Source organism: Gavia stellata, chromosome 1, assembly GCF_030936135.1.
Source record: "Gavia stellata isolate bGavSte3 chromosome 1, bGavSte3.hap2, whole genome shotgun sequence".
Taxonomy (NCBI): Eukaryota; Metazoa; Chordata; class Aves; order Gaviiformes; family Gaviidae; genus Gavia; species Gavia stellata.
This window is the reverse complement of record NC_082594.1, coordinates 104076385-104103139: the sequence shown is the minus strand read 5'-3', so window position 1 is coordinate 104103139 and position 26755 is coordinate 104076385. Positions and strand designations below refer to the sequence as shown.

The 26755-nt window shown below is 36.5% G+C and overlaps 2 protein-coding genes across 3 annotated transcripts in view; both read right to left on the bottom strand.

Moving 5' to 3' along the window:
- The window catches only part of LTN1 (listerin E3 ubiquitin protein ligase 1), a 32115-nt gene extending 9287 nt beyond the window's left edge, over positions 1–22828 (bottom strand). Inside the window, exons 1-21 of one of the 2 annotated variants that reach the window (XM_059818833.1) lie at positions 22755–22828; positions 20935–21138; positions 20519–20617; positions 19204–19434; positions 18382–18434; positions 17760–17940; positions 16900–17073; positions 15629–15819; positions 14177–14324; positions 13015–13800; positions 12498–12539; positions 11264–11456; positions 8580–8819; positions 7421–7574; positions 6989–7139; positions 6148–6349; positions 5035–5194; positions 4757–4861; positions 4355–4497; positions 1718–1853; positions 652–796 (exon numbers count right to left, since the gene is read on the bottom strand). In XM_059818833.1, coding sequence (XP_059674816.1) covers positions 652–796; positions 1718–1853; positions 4355–4497; positions 4757–4861; positions 5035–5194; positions 6148–6349; positions 6989–7139; positions 7421–7574; positions 8580–8819; positions 11264–11456; positions 12498–12539; positions 13015–13800; positions 14177–14324; positions 15629–15819; positions 16900–17073; positions 17760–17940; positions 18382–18434; positions 19204–19434; positions 20519–20617; positions 20935–21138; positions 22755–22796 — 3780 coding nt within the window. In that variant the 5' untranslated portion in view covers positions 22797–22828. The remainder of the gene's footprint in view (positions 1–651; positions 797–1717; positions 1854–4354; positions 4498–4756; positions 4862–5034; positions 5195–6147; positions 6350–6988; positions 7140–7420; positions 7575–8579; positions 8820–11263; positions 11457–12497; positions 12540–13014; positions 13801–14176; positions 14325–15628; positions 15820–16899; positions 17074–17759; positions 17941–18381; positions 18435–19203; positions 19435–20518; positions 20618–20934; positions 21139–22754) is intronic. The other variant, XM_059818840.1, reaches the window with a different exon arrangement.
- Positions 22829–23962: 1134 nt separating this feature from the next.
- Positions 23963–26705, bottom strand: RWDD2B (RWD domain containing 2B). The gene is made up of 4 exons (XM_009809980.2): positions 26451–26705; positions 26293–26360; positions 25218–25583; positions 23963–24510 (listed from the first exon to the last, which is right to left on the bottom strand). The coding sequence occupies exons 1-4, from the start codon at positions 26655–26657 to the stop codon at positions 24273–24275; spliced, it is 879 nt and encodes a 292-aa protein (XP_009808282.2). The 5' UTR covers positions 26658–26705; the 3' UTR covers positions 23963–24272.
- Positions 26706–26755: the final 50 nt, after the last annotated feature.

Below are 26755 nucleotides of genomic sequence, written 5' to 3'. Positions count from 1 at the left end.
TTCTTTTTAACACTGTGTCAAATACTTGCTAAGCTGATATAACTATGTGCCTGCCATATCCAGAGAACAATCTAAAAAGGTAAGTACATCAAAACTGGAGATGGAACATTAGCACTCATGCAGTAGGTGAAGTTTACTTTCTTAGTTCAGTATTTCGACTGAGATGCTTTTTAAAATAAGTTATCTTTGAAATGCTGAGTACCCAGCTATTAATATTGATCATTACTCTAAAGTACAAGAACACACACATTAGATGAAACAAAGTTAAAACTGTTGAGACTGTTGTGTTCTAAACTCTAAGTAAGAGCCATTAGGAGCACGCCGATTTCCATTCCTCTTGGTAATCCTCATGGATCTTTGTTCAAATTTAATTGCTATGTGGCATAGCTTCTACAGTGTTTTACTGTATCATCCTAATACCCAACTTTCCACTTTGCAAATAGATAAGCGAACTTTTAACATACAGCTTTCAAAGATTTATCATGAAATGTTGATCAGGCAGCCCAGTAAGATTATAAAAATGTAGTTATTTCACAGCCTATTTTTTTAACCTCCCCTCCCCTGCCATCAGTCCAGTAGGTTCAGAGGGCATCCAGAGGATCCTATTAAAAGCTGCAATGCAATGGTCAGTAATAATCTCTTTCATATTACCTCTAACCAAGCCAGCATGGAGCACATGATAAAGTCCCATTCATTATCAGCCAAAGGAGCTGTGGAATACTTCAGCAACAAGGGAAGGTAACGAATCATCTCTATGTTGAAACCAAGCAACTGAGCACTTGTTTCTTTCAGATTGCTGCAATAAAAATACAACTAAAGCTTAACATATCTTCATGTTGTAGACATGAGTATGTATATTCTTGCCTTCACTTCTCCTCTTAGAACAAATTAGTCTCACACCAGGCTCTGACCTACGTGCTTTTGAAACTCTTGTCTTTCAAAGTTAGAATACTACATTAGCTGCCAAGTCTAAATAAGTCAGTCAACAGGTACAAAATAGACTATCAGAGCTACTCGCTCATTTGTGTGTTATACAGATTCCTAAAATTGTACAATTTACATATTCACTCAAGTAATATACTTATGTAAACAATGAAATCTAGAAATTTTAACTAAATCAATGCAGGAAAAATAACCATTTAAGTTACTAATTTTGAAAATAAAATATAAGCTCTCAAGTGTCCAAATAGTGCACATTATTTCAAGACTTTGTTGCCTGGATTTTTCTCACTATAATCAAGACAAAGGAACCTCAGTATATTTTCGCTCCTTGCTGGAAGCTTTTCAAGTTACATTTTCAGTTCCAGAATTTTAAAAACCAGACACCTAAGTCTGGTATCTGTGCTGGTCTTTCTGCTAGCTAAATAAGCAATCAGAATTTAGAACTAAATATCCAGCAACACCTACAAAAGTTGGTCAGTTCTGAATGCTTTTGAAAACACTTGACATCTAGGTGCATTAAAAAGCTCCTAGTTTCCCAGCCTTCAACCACAAGGTAATTTTCTTCAGTACGAGTTATTAGATACTTAAAGAGAGGTATATTAAACTGAGGGATGCAGTTCTACAAAGGGTTAAAAATGTAATATTAGAGCAGTGGATGGCAGTTGTAACTTACAAATTAATTTTTGTTGATTTTGTTAGAGTTAACCACTCTATTTTCAAACTCTTGTTTTAGAAATGAAAAAAAAAAGTCAAATTATCTCAAAGTTGCACCCACCAGCTAAAGAGAAAACTGTCCTCATTATCATTTTTCCAAGATATTATGATTTTTAGTATTCCAGGTAGTAGGTGATCACAATCAATACTTCTATCATTCAAGCAGGAGTTCAAAATGGAAAGACACCCAAATGCTCCTATAACGTAATAAAAATATCATACTCAATACGTCTTAATTATCAAGAAAAGCAAACATTAGAATATGTGTCAATTGACTGGATCATTTTATTTGAACTTAACATTAATATCATAAGATAGTTTGGATAAAACCTAAGCTTTCTTCTTTGAACACTTAATCCAGAGATGCCATCATTAAATCAAAAATCACAGAATCACTAAGGTTAGAAAAGACCTGTAAGATCATCAAGTCCAACCATCAACCAACACCACCATGCCCACTAAACCATGTCCCACAATGCCATGTCCACACATTCCTTCAATACCTCCAGTGAGGGTGACTCCACCGCTTCCCTGGGCAGCTTATTCCAGTGGTTCACCACTCTCTCAGTAAAGAAATTTTTCCTAATATCCAGCCTGAACTATCCCCTGGCGCAACTTGAGGCCATTTCCTCTTTCCAGCCACTCGTCCCCAGGCCTGTAGCGTTGCATGGGGTTGTTGTGACCAAAGTGCAGGACCCGGCACTTGGCCTTGTTGAACCTCATACAATTGGCCTCAGCCCATCAATCCAGCCTGTCCAGATCCCTCTGCAGAGCCTTCTTACCCTCGAGCAGATCAACACGCCCACCCAACTTGGTGTTGTCTGCAAACTTACTGAGGGAGCACTCAATCCCCTCATCTAGATCATCGATAAAGATACTAAACAAGACTGGCCCTGAAACTGAGCCCTGGGGAACTCTGCTTGTGACCAGAGAACTCCGCTTGTGACTGGGTATACTATATCCAACCCAAACTTAAAAGAAAAAAAAAACCTTAAAAACCTAAAAAAAAAAAAAAAACCCACAAACAAACCAAAACCCTCAAACCACCCAAAAACTCCTATAAGATTAGTTGTTGGTTTATACAATTAACAAAAAGGAAAAATAGCTGCTAAGATTTAAACCTATTTGTGCTACTAAAATTGTAGTATGCTAAGTAAGAATTTGGACAGATAATTAAGTAAATGTAACTGTGAGTTGTGAATTCCAATGTTATTGTAAGAGTGTTTATTTTTACTTTCAGAGTGAAGTACTACTGTTGCATTAATACTGTTTTCCATTTTTAAGGAAAACCGCATGTATCTAGATTTCTTGGAGAACAAGAACATTTCTTACAAGCATGATGACAAAGAACTGAGTTAATTAAAGTATCATTTATGCATAGCAAAAACAAACAAAAAATTCACTTCACTTAAGCAGGAGTGTAATGACTTACAAGAACTTTAACAGCACTTTCCTGATCTGAAAAATAATTAGAACTCGAATTGTAAGCTTATATCATACTTACTGGGAAAATTTGCATATATATTGTCTGCTCAGGAATCCTTAGGAAAATGAGAAGTAGCAGAAAGGAAAATGCATACCAGCATTACAAACAAGAGCACTCCACAGCAGAGGAGGAGTGAGGATTCTTTTTCCCATTTTCTGTTTAAATTATCACAGCCACATTTGGTTAGTTCACCAGTTCGCTCAGAAAGCCAGGAAAGCTTAACTAATTCCAAAGAGTAGAAGTTAGGGAAACTACCACAGTAGAAAAATTCAAGGTTCCTCTCAATTGCTGCATGACACTAACACTGACATTTTTCACACTTGGAGGACATCCATTTGAAGAACTCATCTGAAAACCTGCGGACATTGCCAAGGGACAGATGTCCACAGTTTAAAGTTACCAAATATAGTTTTTTTGATTTAAGTATGCACAGTCCTGTTAAAAAGATTAAAAAAAAAATCAACTTTCAAGTTTTTATACAGACTGATCAATAAGAGTATGTGCAAGAAAGCACAAAAGCAGTACTGAGAAAAAAGAGAAAGTTCTTTCTTTTAAACAACATCTAATTCAAACATGTAGAAGGATTCTGTGTGAGCATTTCCAAATAATTTTCTTGAAAAGCAACAAGTTTGTGAAAATATAAAGGTTTTCTGAAGGATATTCAAAGCAATATTATAAACACACCTCAATCACCTCCAAATAATTTTTCAAAAGCTGCTGAAAGTGTATATACAGCAGTTCTGACTCAGCACACTATATCCCATGCACTGGAAGAACTACTCAAAAATTATACATAAACTGTGAAAGAGTTCTTGTAAAGCATCTAAAGACAATAATGACACTACCAGTTGACAATAGTAATGTTTTTGCATGCTGTGTAAAGCCTAAATGATTAATTGAAAATTTTGATATTTACAGATGTGTTTAAATCAGATAGACCAAACAAGAAGTAAGGCAATATCAAAATTCTTTTAACATCAGCCTAAATCCTTTAGTTCTAATTTTGCACCAAGAAGTATAGCTTGTACTTCCTTAATAAGGCAGAAGACTACTATGCCAAACAGTCTAGAAGAAATACGCAAATTGAGAAGACATCTCTTTCTAGGAAAAAGGACATTATTATAGTTAACACGTTTTATCTAAAAGCAAACATTATTATGAAATAATGTTCTTAAATTCTAATGAAGTAGACTGAGGTAAGAACATACTCACCATCAGTGCTGGAAAGCTCTGTCTGTGTGCATGTCATAAGTTTGGCCACACAGTGGAAGACAAGTTCTTTCCTTTCTTCCTCAATTAAAAAAGGTGATAGACACTGAAGTGTATGCAATCTGCCCTCTGTTAATGGCAGAAACCTATTCATACAAGCAAAACATCAAGAAAGAAAGAAACCCAAAAATTTAACTAGTACACAAAATGTCAATTGGTTCATAGTGATCTAATATCCTAGCATGTAACTAATCCCACACACTAAAGTGAGTCTCACTTTTACATACCACATACATATATTACCAAACTTTCAGCCTTCAGTTGTCATTCATCAGAATCAGTATCATTTAACATTATCAACATTTGCAACAAACTAAAAGATTATAGGCAGCAGTATTAAGGTACCCTTCTGTTGTCTTAAAAAGTTGTTTAATCTCACAGGATACAGTGTTTTCCGCACGAATCACTTTAGCCATGGTTAAGGACCAGAGTCTTCCATGTTCCTCTGATCTTCAAAGAAGAAGAAAGACCCTGGTTAATATATACAGATGCACAGTTCACAACAAAAGCATTTGGATGAAGTTTGGATCAATACACATAAGGAAATATGGTGGCACTTAATACTCTATACAATGCAGAATATGAAGACAGCATTAAGGATTGTTTTACTTGTTCTTACATACCTTTCAAATATTGTTTGCTGAAGGCTAGTTGTATTACTAAGTGTACTGAACTTCTCATACGTGATGTGCATGTCTTCTAACATATGAAGATATTCCAGAAGCAGATCAGGAGGATTCTCCAATTCTTCAATCCATTGTAATGAGTACAACAGCTCTGAAACTAATTAAATAAAGGTTGTTGTTTACAAACAACTGCTGAATATATTCAGTGCATAAGCAAGAAGTTTCAGGTCAAGGTTTTGTTGGGTTTGGTGGGTTTTTAAGTATGTTTTTAATGCATTAAAAAGATGACATTTATATGCAATCTCAGGTGCTTAAGAGCACAAACTGGGTATTTGCCATTGCATCACAAAATACAAGAGAAGAAGAGGCTATTCTAGTCTATTCTAGATGTTCAGGAAATTTTAAAACAAATCAAGCATGACAAGAACTCTTAACTCCTCTCTATTCTCTCTCCCCCCTTTTTTTTTAAAAAACTATATATATTTCTTGCAGACAAGGCAATCAAGATCCAAGTCCAGGAAAAAACCAAACAAATCTGATGCTAATAGTTAGCATGTGGTTTCTTCATTAGCTTACAAAGACCCACACTGAACAATTACACTTATCATGGTGAAACTTTTGGAGATAGAATTATTAATTTGATAATGCTGGCTTTAATTTGAGCATTCTATAAATAAAAAGAAACAAGATTCCACCTGGTGGAATTACGAAAAATTGCTGCCTCAAAATATCTTTACATTACAGCTAAACACTCAACACTTTATTTGATAGCATGGATACAGTTCCCATTGCCCACTCATGCCAATGCACCATGTGTTTTGGCAATGAACAACTTTTAACTTCATTGTAAATTCAAACTTCTCCAAATTCAGAGTTCTGTTAAGATACCACGTATATAATCACAAAAGATCCTAGAAGTATAAACACTATACTTGTACATACTTCTACATTTAAAGGAGAATTGAAGAAAAAAAGAAAACAACAGAAGATAAAAGGGTGATTTCTCATACCTATATGCCAAACTTAACTATTCATTTCTGATTATCAACTCATGTTAATTTACAACTACTATAAAATCAAATTCCTTTAAGTTTTACCATTGTAACTTACTTATATCATCAATTTTTTTCCTTTCAGCATCATCATTTCCATGGACTATACCATTTTCCAATACAAGTAGCACCATTTTACTTAATAAGGCTGAAGTACACAGGTGGCCTGGAAGTTTAGATGTGCCACACAGCTTGACACATAATCCCAAAGGTTCACAATTCATACTAAGCCTTCCTTCCAAAAGAGGTTTGTGCATCCACTGTAAAATGTGCATAAAAAGAGTATGAACAAATAATTAACACCAAAAGCACAATGGTGAGGATGACCCACTCCAGCATATTAAAAAACCTAAATGCAGAGCAGTAGCTTGAAACTGCATTGCTGCCTCAGAAATAAATACGTATCTTTAGACCGCTATATATTTTACAAGAAATACTAAGGTTACTGAAGATTGGTGGTTGGACAGGTAATTTATGTCCTTCCCCACTCTACGTGTGTCAGTATTTTGTTGATAGTCAGCACATCATGTTCCTTCCTCTGCAGATACTGATGTCTTTCACAAAATTAATCTTACAGAAGAATTAACTTAAAGATAAGAACATCTTCATGATGTATATTCTGTCAGACAAAATTCCTGAATTGTGAAGTAAGTTGCTGGTGTTCCATGCAGAAAAGGGTAATTTCATAGATCTTTATATTCTCCAGTAGTACTGGATGGGGCCATAAACATACAGATTTTGTCCTCTGTCATGGACAGAGGCTGAAAAGAACCTTTATACAAACAATGCGTATTCATAACTGCAGTCCCATGTCAAAATAAAGAATGCTTATCACCCTAAAGGACAGAAACTTGAGGTAAGATTGACTACCATGTGCAAGCCCATTATCATTTTCATACCTCAGTGGATAGAGACTCACGCAATTTCTCCCACTCGGTTTTGTTTGGCATGACATGTTCAACATAAGCTCCCACAAGATATCCAGACTGTCCGTCAGCTTCCATAAGCTTAGACAACAAATCACTAACTGCAGAGATCAAAACCTGAAGGCTGAGGAAAGGAGAAAACACTGCAAACAAGTTTGGCACATTCTAGTAAAAGCAACCTGCTTTATTTTACATTGATACAATACTATATACATTATATCACTGCTATATACATGCTATACCAATGACTTTTAACTTATGCTCTATGCCACAGTTCTCACCTCTGACAGGCTGAAAAAACTCTCAGTAACACAGATACCAATTAAATAAAGAATAGTATAGCACTGATCTTAGTTTGTTTTGGAGAACAACATATTATGAAATGGACATGTACATCACAATTACCTTTTAACATCCAAAGAGGAAGACTGAATTTGATTCTTGACCCACAGTGCAGATTTATGCCAAAAGGTACTCTGTTTCTGCATGCTCCGAAGTTGACGCACAAGTGAATTTACACCAGACATCCAAGTGTGTTTTAATTTACATACCAGTAAATCTATTGTAGGGAAAAAAAAAAAAACCACCAACAAAACACCAACACCAAAAATCAGACAAGCAAAACCACCACAAACAGGTAAACTCAAATTACAACCTACAGCATACAGCAACGATTACATGTCTAAAGGTCCTAGAGTAGGAGTAGAATTTTCTTTTTTATGTGGTTACATGCAATAACTATCAAGGGCAAATATACAGGTTTATTCCTGTAGAGCAATTTTAAATTAACTCTGAGACACAGATAGTATTTTGAGAATACGAGTGATGTTCCTGTTGTCTACTACAATATGTTCATATGGCCTTCAAAAACATAGATATTTTTAAAATACTGAAATACTGAACATTCACATCAATGCTCATTTGCAAAGCAGCAGTGGTTTTCAGGTTAGTGTTATCTTACTTCACTTCTACGACAACTCTGCAACACTTCCCCCTTTGTATCTATGTCAGTAAATGCATATACCAATTTATCACTCTCAAATTCTGCATTCAAAGAATATAAATCTGGATCTCAGTCTGAAAATGAGATGCCAGTGGAGAGAGAAATGGGTCACTATTTGTCAGAGCAACTTGACCAATATAAATGGTTTCAGAATAAATATATGTATCTTTAACTAAGTGATAGCACACATTTTTTCATAGGAACCTCACATTGCAGAATGAACAAAAAAAATGCTCATTCTTTGTACTTCATAGACCTTAACTAATTTAAGTAACACTCCAGAAAGCGTGGACTATCACAGCCTCAAAGACAGCTGAAGCACGGGGATACTAACATCAAAAAAGTTTTAAATACTTATAAAGATGTACAGGACTTGATGTTTAGTAGTAACTACTGGGATTATAAATTAAAGCACAAATTTTCATGTCAGTTACAGCTGCAAGAGCTCGATGTCTGTGAACTCAATATTCTATTATATACTTGAATCTGTTTCATGAAAAAGAACTTAGATGTAATCATCAACTACAAAAAAGTTTGGTTGAAGTTCTTTTTCCAAATTACCTGTTAAGTGCATAGATTCCTGTCTCTGAGCACACAATTGGAAGATGGTAAGCAGCAAGTCTTCTGAGGATGGCATCAGTAAACACCCTTTAACTGAGCTGAAAAAGCTTGAGGCTACATCACAGATGAAAGATACTGATGGTTCAGTATTTCCAGCTTCAGAAAGATCCTTAGCTTTAGACAGAGCTGCTTGCAGTTTATCAATAATCCTTTCGACAAAAGCTTCACCAATCAAAGATTCTATTGGGGACAGGAAAAAAAGAGAGCATGCTTTGATTACTTGATAAACACAATCATTCAAAGTCATATTAATATGTACTGATTTGTTTGTTATTTATCAATTTCGAATGCAAAATAAAGTGCAAAGTAGTTTTAGTCTAAAGTATAGCTAAACTCCCTTTCTTATTCCACAGTCATCTAGGATCACCTAGCCAAAGTTTCACAGTGCCAAGTATCCTTTCTCTAAACCAGCTGAAGCAGCTTAAACAAAAGGTATATAAAATAGAGCAAGTGCAGAGTGATTCCTTCCCCTTTTTATGCCTTCCTAGCTTCTGGTAATCAATTGTGAGCCAGAGATTACACCTGGACCATTGCATATAATTAATCCAATCAGACCTATCTTCCATTAATATGCTTAGTCCCTTTATCACTGGATTGAAGCAGGCTAATCCCATTTATTCTCAAACTCCACAGCATCCTGTGGCAACAAATTCCATTATTTAATTATGAACTGTATGAGGAAGTATACTCATCTCTTTCCTCAAGCCTACTGTCTAAACATCTGTAAGCAACTTCAGGCCCTTCCATTTAAAGAAACAATGAAAAACTTCTTCCTATTTGCTTTTTCCATACAAATTATGATTTTATGGCTCTTTACCTCAACCCCACTCCCAATCACTTTCATTGCAAGCTGAAAAATTCTAGTCTGTTTTATTGCCTCTACAAGCACAGGCCGCTGCATTTGCCTAACCATCCCTGCCATCTTTCTTTGGCATATACTAATTCTATCACACTTTTTTTCAAAAGCATATTGGTGAACAAGAATATTGCAGTGCCCAAAACTACAGGCAGTATTCAAGATAATGGCACACCAATGCCATAATAATTTTCATTTGTCCTTTGTTCTTTTCACAGCAGCTCCTAATAACCTGTATTCCTTTTTTATTGCTGAGCACCAACCTGCCACTTACAGGGAACCATCAAAATGACTGAAGATGTCTTTTCTGAGTTTTAACAAGCTCAGAGCCTACCACTGAATAGATACAGTTACAACTGTGTTCTTCCCATGTATACTTTTGATATTTATTGCTTTTGAAATTAATTCGTAATTATATCAGTTAATCATTCAGTATCACAACACACTGCTATAGCTCCCTGAAGTTGCAGTTTTGATTACTCTGAATAATTTATCGGAAGCAATTATCATCCTTTCAGTATTTATCCTTTTTCCCCTTTAATTCCTATCATCTGATAGGTTACTTATCCATGAATCATCTGATAGGTTACTGAGCCATGAAAGGCCCTTCCATTTACTCCATGACAATTTACCTTGAGAAACTTAAATGAGAGATCTCATCAAAAAATCTTTTTGAAGTCCACATAGTCTATTTTGGCCTAAATTACCAAGTCAAGAAGAACCATAGTTCCTGAAGGTCTCTTAAGACTTCATCCAACATATATTAAAAACGCATCACACAGCACCCAGCACAAAACAAATACCTGAGCCCAGCAGTACCTCTAGTTCTAGAGCCAAAAAGCAAAGTCACTGGACAATCAGCCCTAGGACACCACTAACTCACAAGTGAGCAAGTTTGTTGAACTGCCTCTGGAGAGAGGGAACAGGTTTTCCTGATGGTCCTCTACATCAAAAGTTCCAGTAACAGAAATAACAATCTTACAACACTTTCAGGATGCACTATATATGAACATCCACTGCAGTCAACTTGTTGCATGCATCTTTGAAACTCAAAAGCACCACAAATGTGCCCAGCATTCAGATAAACTGAAGTATGTTATCTCAGGGATCAAAGCAAATGCTGAGTTTAACACAGCACAAATGACAAGCTTATATATAACACATCAAGAAAATAGCGCGCCACTAGAAGTCTGTATCACAGATACGATAGAATGTAAGGAAGAACAGAAATAGGATGTTATTAATAAAAAATAGATTACATATACAGCATAAGTGCACACACACAGTTTTTAAAATACATGACTAACTGAAAATGGCTCAAAGCAATTCATAGGTCCTGTAACAAGGCATTACCAATGCATGTGTGGGTCCATAACCATTGATTTTTTATAGTCTAGTTTTGAAGGTAAATTTCAGATAGTATAGTTTAAAAATTAATATTATTTTACAGCACATCAGCTAATAAATCAAACTTACTTAACTTTTCCTCAAGTTTTCCAGATTTGCAAATCTGAATCTGTTCTTTAAACACTGACTGTTGTTTAGCAAGGCAGACCAAAGAAATTGCAATGTTGCTGCTGCAAGTTAGTGTTTACGAAATTAAGCTGGACATGGTTAATTGGCTCAAGTAAAAAAAAAAAAAACAAAAAACCACCAAAAATAATAAAATAAAAAAAACAAACACAAACCAGAAGAAAGCCTAGATGTTACAAATTAAGTATTCTGGAAGATTCACACTTCACAAACTCTAAGGAATAAATATGCTTACCATTTTTAATGTGTTGTGACAACACTAAGCTCAGGAGGGTCCACCTTTCTGAAGAGGATGATTCTGATGAGGCTGCTATAGGTTTTAAACCCAGGTGACACAGATCATCAGCCAGCATTACAAGTCTTTCTCCAAGTGTATCTCCTTTCAGCCAGTCAGAGACTAAGGAAAGGTTTGCTGTGCTTGAGCATGCCTGAATCACGAGAAAATTATTCTAATAATCTTTCGAGGGTATTAACTTTTATTACTAACTAAGCAAAAGATTAATATGTCAAACCTGCACACACAGAGTGGGAATCATATCATCTGTCATAAACAGTAAGTCTCTAGGTGTTCATGTCTGCAACAATCCCCCCCAACTTTCTTTTTGGTTAGAGACAGCAACTTATGGCTAGGTCAGACCTCTACTTTAGAGTGAAACAAGCCACCTTCTGAAAGCTCTTCTTTTTCCTTTTCTCTAACTATAGAGTCCAGGGAATGCCTACATTGGAGTTAGAAAGATAACTTTTGGATGGCCAGGTTGGCTGAAATAAAATCTATTTACAACATAAAATCTACTTACAGCATCTGAATTTCTCTAAAAACAAAATGGAAGGTCACAAATCAGAAAAACATTGTTTTGGTGATAAGCCATTGTAAGTTACAAAACCATGAAAACTGAGGATTCCTAAAATACGCCGTATCTGTGAGGAAAGCTATTATGGTCAATGCACTAGACTGTAAATCAAGTGCTATGAGTTCTTGTCCAAAAAGTTGTAATACACTTCATATTTCATCCCAGGCAATCACTTAAATGTCAGTCTTTCAATATCCTGTGTGAAAAAATGGTATACTATCTTTTCCTTGTAAGCATGATGTAAGGGTGATGCTACAAATAATCATTTAAATTATTCGTCTAATACCCAACTCCATTCTCTCTAGCTTAGAAGGGATGACCAGTAACAAATCAGGAATCCCCCTAGCTCAAAGAGCAAACTGACCAAAAATAGAACGTACAAAAAGATGCTTTCGTTTTGGTATCATCATTTCATTTCTAAGATTGTCCCCAGATTTAAATGCAGTTAAAACAAACAACAGTCTGAAACTATTACTACAAGATTTTCAAACTATGGAAAATATCACTACTTAAAAAATAAAAAAAAAAAGTCATTCAAACACATGTAACTCTCAAAGCTAACACCAGCAAAATACCTGAAACTATGCAAAACAAGAACAAAAAAGTCTTATGAGGTACCTTTTGAATTATCTGGAGAAAAATAATCCATTTCAGATCCATCTGAAAAGAAAAACAAAATTCCACAATATTTAACAAATTCTTTGCTGAATAGGAAGCATTTAATACCATTTTAACCATTTGGTTTACAACTTTATTTTCTGCAGGGGATAAGCAGAAGTTGCTAAGTTTCAGTAACAAAGTTATTGATTATATTATTTTTGGCTTCGAAGTCTTTCTCTACCCCACAGATCAATAAGGGACTGCACTTATAAGCAAGGTCCCCGATGACTAGTATGAAACCACAGAGAAATTCTCATGTTACGGGGGTTTTTTTAATGATTTATACCATATAGAAAGGGACAGCCTTTCACCCCAACACTGTCATGTCAAACTTTCCTAAATCTACCTTCCTTTTGCTGAACTTGACCATGTTCATGTAGAATATCTTCCATTCCACAGCCCCAAAATAAAATGATTAACCAAACACAGCCCACAAAAAGAGTAGTCACATTGATAAAATGGGCAAGAGTCATACCTTCGTTAAATCATCAAGAATGATTTTCCTTTCATCATTACTGTTGCAACAATTAAGCACACTGTACAAAATATCAACCAGAAAATGGGTGTCTTTCCTCCAGTCTTCTTTCAGCCATGCTATTAAATTCATATGCAGAAATTGTACAGATGGATTTTCATGATGAGCTTCAATTTCATTTTGGGATTCAGCTTGCACAGAGCTTGCATCATTTCCCTGCTCTAAAAGTACTTGAAAGACTCTGTTTGAAGAAAAAGAGTTGAGCAGGGCAGAGAGAAATTTCAAATGCTGTTCTGACTTCTGTTCATTGACATACACAATACTCAGTTCAGCAAGGTTGCAGACTAAATTCTCTAAAGGTTCTTTCCTTAGAAGTGAACTATGCTGCAAGTCAGCCTGTATTTCAGAGTCACTATTTCTCACTTCCGTAAGCTTTCCATTCTCTGTGTTTCTTTCAGATTCATCCTCATCTGTAAATCTGATTTTTAGAGATTTTCTATTGTTTGGTTTTGTAGCACTCTTCGAATTCTGAAGAATTTCTAGCATACCAGATATGGCAAACAAGGATTTCTCATCAGTCTCCAACGTATCAACATGAATTACACACATTTTTAAAAGATGATCCCAAAAATTTGACAACAGTTTCTGGAAAACTTCATCTGTGCCATCATCATTGGAAAGTTCTGCTTTAGCTTCCCAGGAGCTCAGCATTTCTGCTATTTGATAAAATAATGGACCGTTTTGTAACCTGGGCTCCTTAAGTACAGCATCTATAAGAGGAATCAGCTACAAAGACAAAAAAATTATTAAAGAACAGTGATCCAACTAGATGATCATTTTATTCTTTATAATACCAGGAAATTCTATAATTTTGAAAAACATTCTGGAAGCAATTCCAAAAGCATCAGAATTACTCAAGCTTGAAGACTTAATAAAAATATACAGGGTGAGATTTTTTTTTTTAAATATAATTTAAACTGCACAGTAAAAGGAATGATTTTATAGGAAGGAAAAAATTGACTAAATTCAGTAAGATTATTTTTTCCATAAAATCTAGTAAAACATTCAACAGAGAAGTAAATCCTGACAGAAATTTACATTTTTCTTTAACTTTTAACTATTAGATGTACACACAACAATATTAAGTATTTCTAATAAATACCTGGTCATATATAAGCATTTGATGAATTTGTCTTTGGTCATCTTCCTTGTCTATTTTCTGTAGTATGGCAAAGCGCAGACACTCCATAAATGCAGTTATAATTGCTGAACTTTCTGAAGGGCTGGCTATTGCTCTCTCACTTGACAACCTATTGAAAGGTAACATTGGAGGGAGGGCACACTCAGTCATCTATGCTGACTGTATGCAATGAATGTAACCATGCTTATGGTGTTCTTATCCAGACAACACCAATATGAGAATATAGAATCAATCATAGAATCATTGATAGGAGTCAGGTCAAAACACATTCAATAGGACATATTTAAAGAGTTAAAACAATAAACCCAGGCATTAATAAATCCAGGCATTTAATATAACTTTCAAATAACTTTTTCATCTCGTTTTAGCATTCACAAAAAAAATCTATGTAAATAGAGGAAACTTATCCAGTCAAGCATACTGTCTACTCTTTCAGCTGTTTGTCAAAACTCCTTTGCAATTTTCTACACACACCACAGAGGTTTAGAAGGGGTCACTTTCTGTCATTACAGAAAAAAAGAAAAAAAAACTAAAACAAAAAGCCCACAAAAGACAGTTTCACCACAGCCAGTTTCAGTCTGAACAACTGTAATTTGTTTGCTTTTCAGTGAAGGTTAGAACACACAAATTACCATACAAATATTACAACCATTTTACTACTTGTAATAAAATTCTATACACTTTTCAAAACCAACCCATAAATAACTCTCTTCTCCAAGAGCTCTGCTAATGGCCACACCAAGATCAATTGAGAATTGATTTTGTTTAAATAAGTTATGATTTAGTCTTTCATAAAATAACTTATATATGCTTTTGAGTACACAATGCACATGCATCTATTTAAATCAGATTTGATAGAAAGTTGGTTTTGATGTATTTTAAAGGCAAAAAATGATAGCAGTTTCAATCCTTTAAAAATCAATATCACAAGAATTAAAGTTCCTGCATATAGGAAATTTCACAATCATAATGCTAATCCCCAATAACCTCTGTAATAATTACACACTGGTGAGAAGAGCCTGATGTCTTCAAAGCCACTCTTCATTTTAAACTAGTTTCCCGTTTTAAAACTTATCGTGGAATAAACACAAAGCTTTGACAAGGACAGATAAGAATGCTTTAGGTAAAGAAGACATAATAAAATCAAAAAGAAGGCTGAAGGTTTAAGAAGACAGGAACAGCCACAAAGAACTGACTCTAGTTTTGGATTTTTAAAAGTATTTTTAAAGTATGATTTTTCAAATATCATAATGAAAACAGCCTTTTCTCAAATAAACAATTAATGCATATTTAAATATCCTCAAGCCAAATGATATGTTACTTATCTTTAAATGCTTAAAGAAGATTAGTTCTCCTATTTCCAAATGTAAAAGAGACTGATTTCAAATAAATAAATAAATTTGTGGTTCTTACCCTTGAATTATAGAGCTGAAAAAAGTTCTTAAATATTCCAGCTTTGGTTCTGCAATGCCAGGAGGCACCTTGCTAATGAACGGCAAGAGATTTGGGTATATAACAGTAGCAAGTCCTCGTCCACCTTCTCGAAGCACTGTCCACAGCTTTGGTAGAACTCCCTTTTTGGCATTTACATGATTCCAACAGTCCTACAGAAAGAAATACACTTATTGTAAATTAAACGAGAATATGTTGCCTTGGAAGAACTCCCAAGCTAGGCATTTAATCTACCTCCCTATGTTGTAGCTGAAATAAGTTATTGTAAAATTTAAATTCACCTGCCAGTATTTTTAAAAATCACTTTCTCCCTATTTCAGCTTGTGAATTTAAGAAGTTAACATGATAAAACTGTTTCTGTATTGTTTAAAATCAATGGACCTTCCTTGTTAGCACACTGCAATTAAAGGCTTCTCTTTAATAAAGCTTTAAGGATGCTTTATAAAAATCATTACTGTAACTGGTCCTGTATTTAATTCTGAGTTCTTATTATCAAGAATAAGCAATGATTTCAAAATCCTAACTTTAGAAGCATCACTTACTTCAAAACTCCCCTCAAAAATTTAGTTACAGTTGCAGAATACCTTGGCGCTTTCCTCCCACACCCCAAAGTTTTTTGTCATCTGATTCGATTCATCATAGTTCCAGATACCTGTATTTATAGCAAGCTGAGCAAAGATTTTTTTCCCCCCATCAATTGTTACAGTTTATACCAGCAGTTACAAGAGATCTGCAGCATTAAACCCCCAAAGCATCCCAGTCTATGGCAACACCACTCATCCTGCTAATAAATGCAAAGCTGTTATTTCACGTAAATTTGGAAAAAAAAAAAAAAGTAATAAGAACATTATAGAACCAAGCACTAGATTACAAGGGGAAACAAACAAACCAAAAATGCACTGCGGGTCTTTTTTGTAACCGTCTTTAACCAAGCAAAAGTTTTTAAGTATTATTTTACTTACTAGTAACGATTTTTAATCAAAGAGATTCAAGTTAATTAATTAAACTTATAAAACAACTCTGATTTTCAGGCATGCTGTATGCAATATATTTGAAAGTTATACTGGAATCCTAAGGAGGAAGAAGGAGCACGTAGTATTGATAAGTTCATGTTATTAATCATAAAGAAAACCAAGTCAAGCTGTTCTTCCTAATTCTACACAGAGAACAATGGCACTTGGTGAAAAGTTGAATTTGAGTAAAGTATCTACCACTTGGGTTTCCCACATTACCTCAATAGTGGCGATAGCATAAAGTACAGCTTCCCAAAGAGCAGGACACACTACTGCATCACTGTCATCAATGCTGAGAAGAACAGCAGGACAAACTCTTGGTGCTTCAGTTTTCACCAGCTCAGGCAAGTACTGGCAAAAAGCAGAAGCCAGCTCAAAGAAAGCTGAGCGAACCTGACATAGGCCACAGAAAAACAAAATTTTAGTCAAATGACAACACTTTGTCACTATATGTAGTTTATAACATTCCTTTTAAAGTCACCGTAACTTACAAACACGCGGTCCCCGTATTTTATCACATCAGCAAAGGTTTAAATATTATTCAAGAAGAAAAAAGAAATTATTTGATAAGCCTGTTTAAGATTTTAAAGTAATTTGTTTAGTGATAAAATGCTTATCAAAAATTTTATTTTAATATACTTATCAAAAGACATGTTTTCCCAAAAGCACCTTAAAACTTTTTAACAAAATATTACCAGAATCAATTCATCACTCTATGCACTATTGGTCTTAGCAGACCAAAGACCAATAAAATGGTTTTAAAAAAAAAATGAAAATCCGAAAGCATTAAGAACACATGCAGTAAGCTGACACAGTTTGTATCTTCTACATGAATTTGAAATGATGGCAGATTGCCAAAAAGTAGATGATGGTGACACAGAAATAACAAATTACCCATTTGGGCAAATTTTAGAGCAATATTGTCTGTTTAAGGCCTAAAAATTTGAAGGCTGTTTCAAACATAATTCAGTGAAGTATAAAGTTCATTCTTGTAGAATACAAGTAATTAATACTTGCTTAGGTTCAGTGTATTATCTTTAACTAAAACCAACCAAAATAAAGAAGAAATAAAAAGTCACCTGTGGTGTGCTGTGTTTGCCGTATTTCCAAAATTTGTTTTGGGACAGAAGTGACGTTAACTTTTCCTCCAATGAATGCTTCTCTCTCTTTGGCAACATGCTAAGCAACTTTTTCAAAGCTAACAAGGAACAGGTCAGAATCCGGAAAAATTTGGCTTCCCTTTCTTCCTCCGGTACAGTTCTTAGAAAACAAAACAAATTAAAGTGAATCATAAATAAAGCAGTAGGCTTCTCAAGCTCTTCTAAACTGTCTAAACTAAACTGTCTTCAGTTTTTCTGTGTTCTTCTTTTGATTTCAGATTCCAGCAATGTAAATATGTAAACTTCCCATAAGTTCTAACGCTATCAAATTACATTATAAAGTGTTAGAAAAAGAGAGAGTTTCAAGTCATCTCATCTTCCAGCTATTAAAAAATGCTACTCCTAAAAGAGCTGAAACAAGAATTAGACAACTGATAACACTTTCAAAAGCATTTATACTTTAGTCCCAAAGAAAGTTGCTGGGGTCTGGACTCAAATAACTTCTGTCTCTGGAAACAAAACTGAATCCACTACCTCCAGGGACAGAGAAACCAATACAGACCAAGACTTAAACCATATACATTAAAGCAGGGTAACATACTGGGGGTCACTGAGTGTATCAGGTGTTTCTTTCAGAAGGTGATCTTGAAGTACCTAGGGGGAAAAAAAAAACCACATACATACACATGAGATTCTAATATTTATAATGTGAATAATATAGTCTATACATTATTCAGAAACAGCTCTACAATAAAACTTCACAACCTCTGAGTCAAGTCTTTTAAACACATTTTAGACACGCTAGTGAACAGGAACATAATTTAATTGACTCCTGCTGAACATAGTAGCCATGGTACTGCTTGAATCAAGACTTCATAGTACTTTGTAAGTTGCAGTCCTACGACAACAGGCTTCTGCTAAAAAGAAGCCAAACGAGACAAAACAAAACGGTTAAGTTTGCATACGATGGGCCAGCAATGCAAACTTTCACTTTCTTAAATGCAGTCAATTCAGTTTCATATATGACTGGCAGAAGAGCATTAACCTTGGTCAGAACTAAACTTGTAGAGGCTCTCTGAAACACTGCTCAGCATTCTTTAATCCTCTACCACTGCAGCAAAACTACTCTGGCATCATTATTCCATCTGTCAACAATATTACGTGATGACTGAGTGTCGTTACACAGAAATGCATACAAGAAAATTCACTTCATATTAATTCCTCTGGTTCCAGTCATTCTAATCGCAAGTCAAATAAGTAAGAGGATGTGTCTTTGTCTCAGTCTTCTCTTCACATTAGCAGGAGCAAAGTTTCAGGTGAGAAAGAAATTTAATCATGAAGAATAGATGGGGACAGGATGAGTTTTAAACTTGTAATAAAAGTTGACATATACTCAACACAAAGCCTTAAAGTATAAACTCACATTAAGAATTTCATCTTTACAGAATGCTAAGGCTTCAGGTTGTTTGCTTGAAGGAAAAGCTTTTTCAAAAGCTACTTTTGCAGCAGAAGCAGCAGGGGAGTAAGTGTCACATTGAGCAATCAGCCAGTACCCCATGATACTTTTTAAGTAAGGAGCTAAGTGTTTCTTTACTTTAAGAATCAGTTGCTCAAAAGATTGCTGAGTTGCTTCTCGAACACGGCGATCGTGATCCTGTTAAAGAAAAAGAAGAAGGAAAAAACAAAGAGAAAGATTTATTGTTTTAAGAAACGTTATCTTTGATGCTGGGTATTTCAAAGCAGAAGTGATAACCAAAAAAAAAGCTGTCTCTCAGTTCAGCCATTTTCACAATGACTTGGGCAATACAGATTTGAAAAGACACAACACAACAACAAAGTCTTAGTATCCCTAGATAAGGGGAGAGTCCTAACTTAGCAGCATCATATTCCCAATGTGTTGTACATTCAAAATTGTAACCTTTCCTTGATATGCCTAACTACAGTTTCTATTTCCATTTTATACAAACATTTAACAGAAAGACAAGAGGCAAGAGAAATGGGAAGCCTTGAAGACACTTCTTGGATTAAAACAACCATAAACCTACACAAACTGTGCACCATTATCCATTATTTGTGTATGAATTTACAACATCATGACTTTCTGTGCTCTTGGCTCCTGAAAGAAATACTAGGACTCTAATGGGTCAGAACAGTGATTCATTTTTTCCAGTATCACATTCCCAACAGTAGACAGTCCAGATAGTTTGGAGATGTAATTAAATGTATCAGAAAATTATGGATTATCTGGCTATATATGGTCTTTTCATGTTTGGTGGTTTTTTTGTGGTGGTCTTTTTTTTGTTTTGGAGGTTTTTTTCTATGTGTTGTGTTGTTTGTTTTTTTTTTTTAATATTAAGCCTGGTCAGATATTAGTCCTAGATCAAAAAGATTTATAATTACGTTAACTGAACAGTACATTCTCTTTAGGTGTTCTGGAATCCATATAAAAGAACTTTTCATGAGAGGAAATATCTTGTCATCTTTTTAACACAAAGGTCTAACAAACAGCAATCTCCATCCAGCAAGTACAGCCCAGGCATGAACAGTTCAAGATTCCACCCACTGCCAATACTGAAACATCTCCACAATAAAGAACACTACTTTCCTTCAACTTCATGTTTTTCCTAGAACAAGTCAGTAATTCTGACAAAATTAGATATATATCAATAAAGACTGCCTTAGAGGTTTCCACAGGAAGTATCCAGAGAAGTTTTTAATTTAGATACTTTAATACTTACTAGTGAGATTTTACAATAAATTCTTGGCCAGTAAGGAAGAACACCTTTAACAACTTCTGCTTCTCTTTCCTTGCACATTGTCCCAAACTCTTGCATAGCCTAAAATCAAGATATCAAGAGCATGATTGAAGAAGTCAGAGAGATATATTCTGTAATTTACCAGCTTCTAACAGACATTGAAACTCTCTTTTTCAAAAATCCATTCATTTCTTGCAATTGAGCATCTATATAGTTAATTTTATGAATGCTCCACCAGCATTGCGTGATGGACCTTTATATAAGTCCACCAAGTTACCTTCTGGATTGCAGTACTAGCCAATTTACCAATATGAAATTAGTATTAGCTACCTTGATACATTTTTCTTAAGGATGGGAGAGGAATGTATTGTTTTCCAATAAAAAAAGGATACACCTACTTTTAATTTTGTTGTGATATCCCTTTTAGAAAGTTTTCGCAACACCATTCGAAAATCAGCATCCACAAGGCTGTCTATTTCCTCTGCTCCTTGAACTGCAGGAACATATCCTAGATCACTCTGAGATGTTCCGAAGCCAATAAACCCAGGCACTGTTCCACGTTCTTTGGCAAGGAGCTCTGCAGCTCGGCCACTGCTAGAAGGCTGACAAAAAACAGGGACAGAAGTCAGTTACCTATTTCAGTCATTTTATTTTATTTTGCACACATCATGCATTTCAAATAACGATACCATTTATATTGTGTAATTAACCTTCCATTTAAAGCAAAGTCTCACAAAAAAAGGCCACCTATGCTTTTAACACATAAGTTTGACGTAGAAAATTATTCTTCTCTTTGGAAACAGCATTCCCTTCTCTCATAGTGATTTTAATCCATGAATACTTATGGAAAATTATATTGGTTTTATACACGTACAAAAAAGTGTAACAGAAAAGTCCTTCTGTAAGCAAACAATTTAGTAAGAAACCATTTACCCCCCTTCACTACTTCTGTTTTTACTAGTTCTTCTCATGTTATTGCATATGGACCAATATAGCTCCCAGGGAATGCTCTTCATATCATCGGGAAAAATAAGAACACACACAAACAAAGGATGCTACCAGCAGCAAAGAGGCCAAGAAAGATTTAGAGGAATGGAGCCAAAGGGTACGTACATACATAACACAGTATAATACTATCCTATTAGTATCACAGTAAGTGTTTTGGAGTTCAGTATCTCTTCCAGTTTGCCCCAGTTAAGTCAACACCTTGCTCATCGTATCAGTGGCTCATGTTTAGGTCAACCACACTCTTCTGAAAAGACTGTCCCAAAACTGACTGACTGATGCTTTAATGTTCTCTGTGATACCTTATAGTCCAAATACCTTTTATTTCCTTATGACAGTTGCAGTTTTGTGAGTTTGTTGTGGTTTTTTTTTTTAAAGTAATGACAATTTGTTGAAGTTCATCGTACTTTTTTGACTTTTCTTGAGGTACATAAGCCACATTTTACCTGACTACTATATCTACATAGTAAGTCATTTTTTCTGCATGTGAAACCTTGACTATAAGGACATGGTTCTTTGTGTTCCCTAGTCTTCTCTAAATACGTGAGAGGGAGAAGATTTGTAGGAATTACATAACCTGAACACAATACTCCACGCACAATTCTCCCACCCTGAGCGAGTGCCACATATGATGGATGTCACACCGCTTCAGGCACCGTGGCAAGAGGGAGACACCACGACAGGTGTACTCCGAGACTCTCCACTGAAAAGTACACTAAATGTACCCACCGGTACCTTGCTGAACTGACACCCGCGGTGATTTTGCAGTTACACGCCCCTGCCCTTGCCCCTCTCTGGGAAACGCGTACAAACGCCACAGAAAGTTGCAGTCACGCTCCCCTGAAACACGGGCCCAGGCCAAGAGTCGCCCCTGAAGCCCGGCGGCGGCCTCAGCTACTGCAACCGGGCCCGAAGGCAGCGCCGCCTCCCCGCGGGGGACGGGCTGCGGCGGCCTACACCCCCTTCCCACGGCACCGGGCAGGGCGGCCTTAACCGGCCCGCCGGTGCCGGAAGCCGCCGCCCCGAGGCCCAGGCCCAGCCCCGAGGGTCAGGCCCCGAGGCTCGGGCCCCGCCGCCCTACCCGGCCAGGCCGCCTGCCGGCCCCGCTGAGGCGGGACGGGAAGGGCTCGCCGGGACCACCGGCGGAGGCCGCGCGGGACCCGGGGCCCACGGGCGCGGCGCGGCGGTCCCCCGCCCCGCGGGGCGCGCTCACCTGCAGGTTGCCCTTGGTTCGCTGCTTGTTCTTGCCCCCCATGGCGGCAGCGGCGCTGGGCACCGGCCGGGAGCGAGGAGCCGCACGGCCGGGGCGGGGGAGCGCGCCGCTTCCGGAGGGCGGGGCCAGGCGCGCGACGCCCACGTCAACCCACGGAGGTCCGTGGGTCCTCCGGTGTTGCCAGGCCTGCTGGTAGTGCCGGTACCGGGGACACCGCGGCACACACGGCCCCTCTTCCTCGGAACGCGTCCGTGAAAGATGAGCCGGTGCTGACGGGAAAATTGCAAACAGTTCCGATAACCGCCAGCGCGTTGTTGTGAAATGTAACCTCGGTGTAATCTAGCTGAAATATCCTTAAACTGTGTACCCATCAACAGATCTTAACAGTGCCGAGGCTTCAAGGATATCATGCGTCCTGTGTTAGGCCACGCTATTCTTGTACACTTACAAAGGCTTACGATGTGGCAAAGTTTGAAATAGAGGCAAATCGGCACTCGTCGAATGAAATCACTGCAAAGTATCGCTACAAAAGGTGCCCATGTCCATACCAGAGATCTGAATGTTAGGAATTTTACCGGATCTACGCAGAAATATTTAATCAGCATCAGAAGCAACCAATCTCCGCTTTTTATGACGTGTACATGATACAGATACAGAATCCATAAGCAAAGAAACAAATTAGCATTCATTGATACAACTTTGTTGAAACCAGACTCAAAAGCATAGGCAGCATAATCCACTTGAAATTAGTGGACTGCAAACGTGTGAACTCAGCAGGGTAAGCATGGTTTTACTGGTTTAGAGTGCACTGTAAGGGAGCCTAATCCTTAGTAAGCTTCTGCTTTTACGTGAGTAAACAGACTGGACTCCTCTGCTATGGATGTCGTGGAGCCACCACAGCATCTCTCTGACCTGCATACACGCTTTTACCTATGGAAGATTCTTATGCCTTAGAGTAGGCATCCTAGCTCATCCTGTTTGCATAAACAAGACTTTTGTGAACTTGCTCCCTCCTTTTTTTTTTTTTTTTTGTAAAGAAAACATTAATCTCATGGCTTAGTATACTTTCAGGTAGAAAGTAGAGGAAAAGATTGTTATAAAAAAGCCTTCAGGTAGTGTATGTAAACAGTAACAAATAATGCAAACATCACATTTCCCCTCCTGAGATATGCACACTTCATTTTTGTCTCTTCTTATTCATATATTCATTCATCGTAATTCCATCTATTCATTCATCTATACTTCTGCAACTGCCCAGCAGTTTATCAAACATATTTTCTTTCACTACAATTAGGTATGTACCCTAAATGTCCTTAAAACCAGAAAGTGTAATACAGCATTCATTTAGTCATTTTCATTAATCAGGATTTCACTGGGTATTTGTTTTCATTGAAAACTGGATTCATCACATACACCACAAATTATTAATCCCCTCTCTGATCAACTGTTGCAGAACAGCTAAGGAATGTGTCAGGAGGGTTAACTTACAAAGATCACCACTTGGACCTGTGGTGATCTTCAATGCCCTTCAACCCCAAAGTACATTTGAAAAATGTCAGCACAACCTTTTTCTTCTAAAAACCGATATAGCTGCCCCAAATCCATATGATTTCCTCTGGCACCATGTGCATCAAAACATTTTTCTTCTAAAGTGGAGAACTTTCTGTGTTTCTGAATCTCAGCATGTCCTCCACCTTCCAAAGAAACATCTTCTCTGTGCCGGATGAGAATTCTTTTCCATGTTAATCTTCTTACTCTGAAAGCAATTGCAGAAATACGAATCTATAAAATAAAGACTTTTAGAAAATACTATGAAAGAGCTATTATCACAGAAGTCAATACATTCCATTTGTACATATATGTTGACAGAGAAAATGGATCCCTAGTTGGTCATAGAAACACTACTCACATGTAAACACTCCCATAATCAGGAGCTTGTTTCTTTGTATCTCCCCAGGATTCAAAAACCTTAATGTTATTCCTCACAAAATAATTGCTGAAGATGTGGTTTCAATTTCAGTGCTCACTTCTGCCTTGCCTGTGCTAAGAATTCTCATATTCTCGAACTCTCTCGGCTGTTATAATCAAATGGCAATGTTCATTTAGTCTGCGACACCCAGAAATATAGATGATGGGAGCAGAATAAAACATGAATGTAAAGCAATATAACAGCATACATATCTAACACGACTGGGGTATTGCAGTCCATTGCTATACAACTGAAATACAGAGGAAGGTAAAACACAAATAAATGTGCACCGTGTGGTACTAGTAGCTTTGATTGCTGTAACCAACAGTACAGTGGATATTCAGAGTTGTAAATATATTATGATAAACACAAATACTTTTCAGACTTTTAAAGGTTGGAAGGTGATTGGATTTCCCACCTTCTAGCCACATACACAACATGAAACATGTAATATTCCAAATACTAATGGCATTTAAGTACAAATAAAAACTAACCTTGACCAGAACTCTTCACAACTACTTTGTAGACCTTCTACACAAACTACACCTGGTTTCCCTGGCATGCAAAACCCTGAGAGAGAGAGCTCCTTGGCCCAGTCAATAATATTCTTTCTTTTTTGCTTGTTGTAGATGTGATGACTATAGATCCACAATCGAGTGAATGTGATGTCTTCTGACTGCATGGCATTTGATGTTGTCACTGAGGAAGACGAAAGCTCTTTGTCAATGTAAGCAGCTGCATGGTCTTTAACCCACTCCCTTGCACTCAACATGCAGGGCTCACCACTGCATTTTTGCATCAAATATGTTTTTAGATCAGAGTTCAGGTGAATCTGCTGAGAGCGGCTTAATAATGATGACCTAAAGAAAAAGAAAAATATAAATGCAGTTGTAATATGCTTAAAATTTAGCACGTTTTTCAAACAGTTTTACTTCAAGCTGCCAAAAAATCAGGCCATATCTAGATGGTATGCATTAGCTGTTGATACTTAAGTCATATTAGCTATGACAAAGTCTTAATTAGTATTTAATTGGTGTCCTAACTCTTGAGTTCACATATAGTACTACCAATCTGTAAATCAAAATCAAGAAAAAGGTACTTGAAAAGTAAGTACGGTGGCTGAACTGATTTCCTGTAATATGCAAGGCTACTTCTTTAAACACAGATGTTCCAATAAAAAATAACAGAAGCCTGGGAGTAACAGCATTTTGACAAGAGAATAATAAGACCATTGACTAACTTTTCACTCCTTTAGCTAGTGTTAAGACTTGTCAAAATGGACAACAGTCTCTCTTCTTGAGCATCAGGCCTATAAACAGTATGTACACGTAACCCTTCTGTACAGAAGATGGCACTCCTCCACACTTCTCCCATTTTTCTCCCTTATGTACTGAGGACACCAAAGAAATCATAGCCTTGGAGATTAGTTTTTCTTCAACATTGTTGTCCATCTGGCTTAATTTGTCAGTAAACTATCAAAAAAGGACTGTTTTTTCCCATCATATCTGTACTTATGTAGTACACCATAGCTTGTAAATGTTTTTATTAGCTGTACTTTTAATGCTATACCTCACAGTAATTTCTGGTAGAACAGTCGGATATTTAAATGGTAAGGCACAGGCCATAGAGAATTCCACCTAAAAACAAATGAGCAAATGTTCAGTTCAAGTAAGCCCTAAAATCCCACAAAATAAAAATAAAAATTTTAAAAAATGTGTTTACAATACCATAGAGGCATTAGAGACCTCTAGCTTTACATTCAGTATAAACTGAACTTTTGAAGATGGCACCTCTGCAGACTCATTTTCAAGGTAGTGCTTTAGTTCTGCTACAGCCAGCTGGTCAGTCACAATGAACTCTTCCTCATAAGGAAACATGCTGGAGAGTAAATCTAATTCCGAAATTTGTATCTCAGCTTCTTCTCGGTTAGTCATTTCTGTTGTTTCCTAAGCTAAGAAGAAATTAGGGAAGAAAAACAGGGCTTGAATATGGGACTAAGTTCCTTAACTACCTCCACGTAAATTGTATTAAT

Coding starts and splice junctions, on each gene's coding strand:
- RWDD2B (XM_009809980.2), bottom strand. CDS start 26,657: ATGACTAACCGAGAAGAAGCTGAGATACAAATTTCGGAATTAGATTTA. Junction 26,361..26,450: donor AGGTCTCTAATGCCTCTATG/GTATTGTAAACA, acceptor ATTTGTTTTTAG/GTGGAATTCTCTATGGCCTG. Junction 24,511..25,217: donor TGTGAAGAGTTCTGGTCAAG/GTTAGTTTTTAT, acceptor AATTGCTTTCAG/AGTAAGAAGATTAACATGGA.